The 9,756-nt window shown below is 47.7% G+C and overlaps 1 protein-coding gene across 1 annotated transcript in view; it reads right to left on the reverse strand.

The window, feature by feature from the left end:
- nav2a (neuron navigator 2a) overlaps positions 1-4,659 on the reverse strand; it is a gene marked incomplete at its 5' end in the record, with an annotated part of 162,383 nt that extends 157,724 nt beyond the window's left edge. Inside the window, one exon of the mRNA XM_079496421.1 lies at positions 4,444-4,659. Coding sequence (XP_079352547.1) covers positions 4,444-4,659 — 216 coding nt within the window. The remainder of the gene's footprint in view (positions 1-4,443) is intronic.
- Positions 4,660-9,756: the final 5,097 nt, after the last annotated feature.

The raw sequence follows: 9,756 nt of genomic DNA on the forward strand, positions 1-9,756 counted from the left end.
TGCTGGTGAAAACCGATTAAATAATCTGGATTATTTTGAGACCGTTCAGATACCGATATGGCATTTTTATGGCCGATATGGCCAATTAGAGTTAAAAACGTTCGCTGTGATAGAATATATATTCAAAGATTTGCGTCACATTTTCACGATTTTTCAAAAATAACAGATCTACTGGCCATTCCGATGATGCTACCGATGATATCGTGCATCCCTAATTTAAACACGCCCACCACACACACAGGAACCTGACACCTACTGTACAAATGAATGCTGCACATAAACGCACATGTAAGTAAATGTAAATAGATGCTTATTTACATATACCGCACACATAATATATGCGCATAATAAAATAGTGGGATCCATCCATGCACACAGCACCTTCAGGCACACCAACGCATAATACCATGATTAATGTACATACTTAGCTTCCTATACCTTAATACTTGTTATTCTTAATTATGTCTTGCTATTGTTATAGGGTATGCGCATGCATAAAGTGAATGGCAGATCGAGTGGCAAATCGAGTGGCAAAGTGAATTTAATTTAATTTAAAGTCATTTCATGCAATCAGATAGGACTTTTCTGTTTGGATGTATGGGTTGTCAAGGCCAGAAAGTATTTTTTTGCCACTCAGTAGGCGTTCCTGCATAACTTCCTGGTTTGATGATGATGTCACGCGCATACCCTCTATAGCTGCTTTATGTTTGAGGAAAACAATGTGACGAGATGTTAAAAAAAAGAGGAAAAAAATGGAAATCAGTGTGTTTCCTGGCCTGCAGACCAGAGGTTTGGCTGAGCCAATAGCAGAGCAGGTGTCAGTGTACGAGACATTAGCAGAGCCAATAGCAGAGCAGCTGTCAGTGTACGAGACATCAGCAGAGCCAATAGCAGAGCAGGTGTCAGTGTACGAGACATCAGCAGAGCCAATAGCAGAGCAGCTGACAGTGTACGAGACATCAGCAGAGCCAATAGCAGAGCAGGTGTCAGTGTACGAGACATCAGCAGAGCCAATAGCAGAGCAGGTGTCAGTGTGTACGAGACATCAGCAGAGCCAATAGCAGAGCAGCTGTCAGTGTGTACGAGACATCAGCAGAGCCAATAGCAGAGCAGGTGTCAATGTACGAGACATCAGCAGAGCCAATAGCAGAGCAGCTGTCAGTGTGTACGAGACATCAGCAGAGCCAATAGCAGAGCAGCTGTCAATGTACGAGACATCAGCAGAGCCAATAGCAGAGCAGGTGTCAGTGTGTACGAGACATCAGCAGAGCCAATAGCAGAGCAGGTGTCAGTGTACGAGACATCAGCAGAGCCAATAGCAGAGCAGGTGTCAGTGTGTACGAGACATCAGCAGAGCCAATAGCAGAGCAGCTGTCAATGTACGAGACATCAGCAGAGCCAATAGCAGAGCAGGTGTCAGTGTACGAGACATCAGCAGAGCCAATAGCAGAGCAGCTGTCAGTGTACGAGACATCAGCAGAGCCAATAGCAGAGCAGCTGTCAGTGTACGAGACATCATCAGCAGCCAATAGCAGAGCAGCTGTCAGTGTACGAGACATCAGCAGAGCCAATAGCAGAGCAGGTGTCAGTGTACGAGACATCAGCAGAGCCAATAGCAGAGCAGCTGTCAGTGTACGAGACATCAACAGAGCCAATAGCAGAGCAGGTGTCAGTGTGACATCATCAGCAGCAGCTCTCATGAGATCGCTTCAGTGGAAACCCTGCAGGACCAGACTGTGTTCAAACTGGAGCCAATGACGCACACGCAACACGCATGCATGCACGGCGTGCGCACACATGCACACACAGTTACACAGTCTCACACAGTCACACAGACACACACACACGCACACACGCGTGCGCGCACACACTGTTACACACACACACTCACGTGCATGCGCAGATCTATCTCCCCTGTGGCTTGAGTCCATATACAGTAGCATATTAGGTCTATATAGAGCCCGCAGCTTCAATTTTGCAAACCCAACCAACCAATCCTCCCACAGTGTTCTTCTGCAGTGGCGTGCACAGACATTTAGAGGGGCAGGTGCTCAAGTTAAAAAAGGGCACCTTGTGCAGCGCGTGGAACCGGCCGGTTGCCTTAACCCATTTTGGGCGGGAACCCCTTTTGGTGTTAGCATTATGTTATGCTTTAGCTATTGAAAAATAGCAGATCTACAAGCTCATAGCGCGCCACCGAGTGGCGCGCTATGAGCTTGTAGGTCTGCTATTTTTGAAAAATCAAAAAAAAAAAAAAAAGTGTTTTTTTTTTTTTTTTCAAAAGGGCACATTGCCAAAAGGGCAGGGGGTGCTCTAGCACCCCCTAGTGTCTATCTGTGCACGCCACTGTTCTTCTGTATCTCTGGTCAGTGCTCTGGTCAGTGTATCTCTGGTCAGTGTTCTCCTGTATCTCTGGTCAGTGTATCTCTGGTCAGTGTTCTCCTGTATCTCTGGTCAGTGTATCTCTGGTCAGTGTTCTCCTGTATCTCTGGTCAGTGTGGCCATGCAGGAACGAATAGATGGTGTTCATGTTAGTCCCCAATATTTTGGGTACCTCTTGTCACAGTACACACATTTCACATTGTGCACATGCAGTATGTGAAATGTGTGTCCTCTGCATTTATTATACGGAGCAGTGGGTGCTGTTAAGGGCTGGGACTTGATTAAAAAACATCTAAATTAATCACATTTCAATCGTATATGATCAATATTTGACCTGAGAAGCATTTTTTTCAGTTAAAACGGATTTTGGTATACAATATATTTTTTTTAAAGATGTGTTTTTGGCTTTTCTACCTTTATTGATAGTATCAAGTTCAGACGGACAGGAAAGAGGGAGAGAGAGACGGGGAGAGACATGCAGCAAAGGTCGTCATGAACGGGACTCGAACACGCAACGCGCTGTCAGGCCAGAGCCTATATGTGGCATGATGCGCCTGTACCGCTAGGCCAGTGGGCTCCCCAATGAGTGAGTTTTCTTTTTAAATATACCTTTCCCATCATCCACCGGGCCAAGCCAAGCCGTCTGATTGGCTTCTTCTCCCATAGCGTGCACCGTCCTGTACGATCGGTATACGCCTGCAATTCGTCCAGTGAGAAAAGGTTCAGTGGTGCAAAAACTAAGCGCGATTAAAATTAGTAAAAATAAGTAATCGCGTTATTATTTCTGTAATTAATTAAAAACTGATTAATTAAAGTCCTAGCCCTAGAATGTACCCATCCTTTTTATTTATTATTTTTTATGAATAGAATAGAATGTTAGAATGTACCTATCCTAACTATCCTAACTGTCCTAACTATGAGGAGCAGTGGGTGCTGTCAATGCAGCACCAAGGGAGCAGTCAGGGGTTAAGTGCTTTGCTCATGGGACACTTGGACACATAGATTGGGGCCGAGGGCTGAACCGGAGACCTCCTGGTTCTCAGGGGGGCCTTTCTACGTATGGCTGCCTGACTAACACATGGTTCTACTGCAGGTGGCGCTCTCTACAGGACCGCCACAGGCAGTCACACACATGCACACACACACACACGCACGCACATACGCACGCATGCACGCACGCACGCACGCACACCTACTTTCCCTCTGCACAACCTTACATGGCATTGGAGTGATATCTCTCTCCCTTTCTCTCTCTCTCTCTCTCTCTCTCTCTCTCTCTCTCTCTCTCTCTCTCTCTCTCTCTCTCTCTCTCTCTCTCTCTCTCTCTCTCTCTCTCTCTCTCTCTCTCTCTCTCTCTCTCTCTCTCTCTCTCTCTCTCTCTCTCTCTCTCTCTCTCTCTCTCTCTCTCTCTCTCTCCGTCTCTCGCCATCTCCTGCGTTTTGTTCAAGGGTTGCTAAGTAAGCTCAGCCAACAGGACACAAACACAGCACAGCACAGCACAGTCACCCTGCTCTGCTAGCCACCTAGCCAGCTGGCCAGTTGTCTGCACATCAGCATCACACACAGAGACAGAGGGGGGCGGGGGGGGGGGGGGGGGGGGCATTCTCTTTCCTTCCAGGAATAATACACCCTGTATTTTGGCTGCACTTGTCTCACTGATGCAGGAGTGCAGAGTACCTTATAAGAGCATGCAGTGATCAGGGTATTCTGTGTTTAGTCACCCTGGACACGGACACACACACACACACACACACACACTGACACGCACACACACACACCCTTTGAAAAACAGACACAAGCCACAGGACATATTCGTGCACACATTTTCTGTCCTCAATTTTTATCCTTAATACGTACATTGCTCAACCAATGAAATCATCGTTATGGGGTGCTCCGCCAATCAAATCATCGCTATGGGGTACACACACACACACACAAAGCTGGGCTTAGCGCCCCTCCAAAAAATTACAATTTATAACGCCACAGAAACCTGTGTGTGTGTGCCACAGAAACCTGTGTGGTGTAATTCATAGACGCCGGCGGCGGTCTCATTTCTCTAACCTGTGTGTCCGCCTTTGGACCATTGCTTCTCGGGGGCTCCCAGCCCGCCGGGGGGACATGGTACCGGGGAGGTTGTGCGGGGGGCTTGAGGGGCCCGGTGGACAGCTGCAGGGCAGAGGGCCGACTGGGGATCTGAGGGATGGGCAGAGCGCTGTGCACCGGCCTGGGTTTGGGTAGACCCGACTTCATTGTAGGGGCCACAAGGATGGCGGGCATCTTCCTCTGGTCTCCCCCACTGTGGACTCCCTCTCCTCTCCTCTCCCACTCCTCTGGTCTCCCCCACTGTGGACTCCTTCTCCTCTTCCTCTGGTCTCCCCCACTGTGGACTCCTTCTCCTCTCCTCTCCCACTCCTCTGGTCTCCCCCACTGTGGACTCCCTCTCCTCTCCTCTCCTCTCCCACGGAGAGAGACGGGGTGGAAAAGTCCCACGGTTTAATCCCACTCGCTCATGCAGTCCACGCTGTATCGCTTTACTGTATACCGTCGTGTATTTGGGAGTATTTCAAGCACATGAAACTGTACATGCGGGAACAATTAACTCACACACTCCACTGGAGAGCACGGGCACAGTGTCACTTGACGCTGAGCGCTGAGTCTCAGCCCGCTGCGATGTGGTGTTGATGAGTGTGAATGATTGCTGTTCCGCTGCCTAGTCCTCGAGTGCTCCCGCATCAGTCTGAGTGGAGGAGCATCAGGCAGTGTGGGGGGGCTTAAGACCCCGTGATCCCACCTGTTTCCCTCTTCAGGAATGACGGAATAAACAAAACGAATGTGACAGACAGTGTGTGCCAAATGTCAGATGTGTGTTCTCTAGCTGTCTGAGCAAAATTCCCAATCCTGAGGGTCGAGGTGGGGGAATATCACAACAATTTCCAGTGTCCGACGAGCAAACGTCTCAGTTGCCTCGTTTGCTTACCAGCGTTGATTGGTGAAGAGGATCCTGCAGAGTCTAGTTAATTACACCCCCCTCTCTCTAGATGACAGGAGGCAAAAAGACCCTCTCTTTGCTGAGGAGAGGAGGTGAGAGGGAGGAGGACGCAAGCATGTGTGAGAGCAAGAGAGAGAGAGAGAGCAACAAACAGAGAGAGAGAGAGAGAGAGAGAGAGAGAGAGAGTACAGCCGACCGCTCGCTTCAGCGACTGCTCTGCCTGTGATTGTGTGTGCAGAGGCATGCTACACGCCACTACCTCCCACTCTCTCTCTCTCTTTTCCCTCTATATCTCTCTCCCTCCCTCCCTCTTTCTCTCCTCTTCTCTGTCTCACTCTATGGCTAGCAGCAGGTGTGGCTTAGATCAGGACTGACACATCAGGCGGACTGCCCAAGGATTTTGATGCACTCCACCACCACCCATCTCCTCTCTCTCTCTCTATTTGATGCACTCCACCACCACCACCACCCATCTCCTCTCTCAGTGCCATGTTGGTGTTTGGAACACAGTGGAACACAGTGCCATGTCGGTGTTCTCTCTAAGGAACACAGTGCCATGTCGGTGTTTGGAACACAGTGCCATGTTGGTGTTCTCTCTAAGGAACACAGTGCCATGCCGGTGTTCTCTCTAAGGAACACAGTGCCATGTCGGTGTTCTCTCTAATGGAACACAGTGCCATGTCGGTGTTCTCTCTAAGGAACACAGTGCCATGTCGGTGTTCTCTCTAAGGAACACAGTGCCATGTCGGTGTTCTCTCTAAGGAACACAGTGCCATGTCGGTGTTCTCTCTAAGGAACACAGTGCCATGCCGGTGTTCTCTCTAAGGAACACAGTGCCATGTCGGTGTTCTCTCTAATGGAACACAGTGCCATGTCGGTGTTCTCTCTAAGGAACACAGTGCCATGTCGGTGTTCTCTCTAAGGAACACAGTGCCATGTCGGTGTTCTCTCTAAGGAACACAGTGCCATGTCGGTGTTCTCTCTAAGGAACACAGTGCCATGTCGGTGTTCTCTCTAAGGAACACAGTGCCATGCCGGTGTTCTCTCTAAGGAACACAGTGCCATGTCGGTGTTCTCTCTAAGGAACACAGTGCCATGTCGGTGTCTCTCTAAGGAACACAGTGCCATGTCGGTGTTCTCTCTAAGGAACACAGTGCCATGTCGGTGTTCTCTCTAAGGAACACAGTGCCATGTCGGTGTTTGGAACACAGTGCCATGTCGGTGTTCTCTCTAAGGAACACAGTGCCATGTCGGTGTTCTCTCTAAGGAACACAGTACCATGTCGGTGTTCTCTCTAAGGAACACAGTGCCATGTCGGTGTTCTCTCTAAGGAACACAGTGCCATGTCGGTGTTCTCTCTAAAGGAACACAGTGCCATGTCGGTGTTCTCTCTAAGGAACACAGTGCCATGTCGGTGTTCTCTCTAAGGAACACAGTGCCATGTCGGTGTTCCCTCTAAGGAACACAGTGCCATGTCGGTGTTCTCTCTAAGGAACACAGTGCCATGTCGGTGTTCTCTCTAAGGAACACAGTACCATGTCGGTGTTCTCTCTAAGGAACACAGTGCCATGTCGGTGTTCTCTCTAAGGAACACAGTACCATGTCGGTGTTCTCTCTAAGGAACACAGTGCCATGTCGGTGTTCTCTCTAAAGGAACACAGTACCATGTCCGTGTTCTCTCTAAGGAACACAGTGCCATGTCGGTGTTCTCTCTAAGGAACACAGTGCCATGTCGGTGTTCCCTCTAAGGAACACAGTGCCATGTCGGTGTTCTCTCTAAGGAACACAGTGCCATGTCGGTGTTCTCTCTAAGGAACACAGTGCCATGTCGGTGTTCTCTCTAAGGAACACAGTGCCATGTCGGTGTTCTCTCTAAGGAACACAGTGCCATGTCGGTGTTCTCTCTAAGGAACACAGTGCCATGTCGGTGTTCTCTCTAAGGAACACAGTGCCATGTCGGTGTTCTCTCTAAGGAACACAGTACCATGTCGGTGTTCTCTCTAAGGAACACAGTACCATGTCGGTGTTCTCTCTAAGGAACACAGTGCCATGTCGGTGTTCTCTCTAAGGAACACAGTGCCATGTCGGTGTTCTCTCTAAGGAACACAGTGCCATGTCGGTGTTCTCTCTAAGGAACACAGTACCATGTCGGTGTTCTCTCTAAGGAACACAGTGCCATGTCGGTGTTCTCTCTAAGGAACACAGTGCCATGTCGGTGTTCTCTCTAAGGAACACAGTGCCATGTCGGTGTTCTCTCTAAGGAACACAGTGCCATGTCGGTGTTCTCTCTAAAGGAGAAAAAGGCCTTGTTCATTCCCGCTCCCAATGACAAGCTCATGGTCGATGGATTGTGCAATGTTAAATAAACAACACGCGCTGATGCCAACGACATTTGGAATGCCCAAACAAAGTCCCATGATTGCAAAAGAGGAACTGAATCTGAACTGTATGGAAAAATGTGCAACTACAAACGAAACAAGTATGATCCTGTGTCTTCCCCTGGCATTATATTATAATACCTTATAATATACCAGAATTTACTGAAATTATGTATGTGGACTTGTTTTGAAAGATCTGATAAAAATCTGTCCGGTGCTTGCTACCAGACACACTTAAAACTCTGTCTTGGAATCAAACCAGTTGGAACTGGCATGGCATATCTCCATTAAATCCTCTCTCTCTCTCTCTCGCTCTCTCTCTCTAGTGTGTATTAACTATATGTATTGTTGCCATGGCACGGGACAGACTTTTGACATTTTCTTGTTTGTGTGTGTGTGTGCAATGTACAGTAGATGATACATCTGCCCCCTGTGTGGGATGATGTGGTGGTTAAGATGTCACACCTCTCCGCCCCCCTTCTACCCCCTCCGGACCCCCATGTGATACCATTTTCTGGTCTCTGAGTGAGATCCCAAATCTGCACTGTAGAATCCACAGTGTTATTTTAACTCTGAATGTGCACAAATGGAACCAATAATAGACCTTACATTTGGTTCCATCTTTTTTACACCAGTAAAATGGAGGTCCCCCAAAGTGCGAACCCCACGTTGACAACTATTGCAATACACTATCTCCCTCTCAGCTTGCTTCTAGTCTGTGTCAATAGAACAGCTCCTTTTATTTGGGTCAATTCTGTCAAAGTGACAGTCAGTCATGTACAGAGATATTGATTGAGCCTCAAATGAACTGTAAGATTGAGCCTCCCTCAAATGAACTGTAAGATTGAGCCTCCCTCAAATGAACTGTAAGATTGAGCCTCCCTCAAATGAACTGTAAGATATTGATTGAGCCTCAAATGAACTGTAAGATTGAGCCTCCCTCAAATGAACTGTAAGATTGAGCCTCCCTCAAATGAACTGTAAGATTGAGCCTCCCTCAAATGAACTGTAAGATTGAGCCTCCCTCAAATGAACTGTAAGATTGAGTCTCCCTCAAATGAACTGTAAGATTGAGCCTCCCTCAAATGAACTGTAAGATTGAGCCTCCCTCAAATGAACTGTAAGATTGAGCCTCCCTCAAATGAACTGTAAGATTGAGCCTCCCTCAAATGAACTGTAAGATTGAGCCTCCCTCAAATGAACTGTAAGATTGAGCCTCCCTCAAATGAACTGTAAGATTGAGCCTCCCTCAAATGAACTGTAAGATTGAGCCTCCCTCAAATGAACTGTAAGATTGAGCCTCCCTCAAATGAACTGTAAGATTGAGTCTCCCTCAAATGAACTGTAAGATTGAGCCTCCCTCAAATGAACTGTAAGATTGAGCCTCCCTCAAATGAACTGTAAGATTGAGCCTCCCTCAAATGAACTGTAAGATTGAGCCTCCCTCAAATGAACTGTAAGATTGAGCCTCCCTCAAATGAACTGTAAGATTGAGCCTCCCTCAAATGAACTGTAAGATTGAGCCTCCCTCAAATGAACTGTAAGATTGAGCCTCCCTCAAATGAACTGTAAGATTGAGCCTCCCTCAAATGAACTGTAAGATTGAGCCTCCCTCAAATGAACTGTAAGATTGAGCCTCCCTCAAATGAACTGTAAGATTGAGCCTCCCTCAAATGAACTGTAAGATTGAGCCTCCCTCAAATGAACTGTAAGATTGAGCCTCCCTCAAATGAACTGTAAGATTGAGCCTCCCTCAAATGAACTGTAAGATTGAGCCTCCCTCAAATGAACTGTAAGATTGAGCCTCCCTCAAATGAACTGTAAGATTGAGCCTCCCTCAAATGAACTGTAAGATTGAGCCTCCCTCAAATGAACTGTAAGATTGAGCCTCCCTCAAATGAACTGTAAGATTGAGCCTCCCTCAAATGAACTGTAAGATTGAGCCTCCCTCAAATGAACTGTAAGATTGAGCCTCCCTCAAATGAACTGTAAGATTGAGCCTCCCTC

This window comes from Electrona antarctica, assembly GCF_951216825.1.
Source record: "Electrona antarctica genome assembly, chromosome: 3".
In the NCBI taxonomy this organism is placed as follows: domain Eukaryota; kingdom Metazoa; phylum Chordata; class Actinopteri; order Myctophiformes; family Myctophidae; genus Electrona; species Electrona antarctica.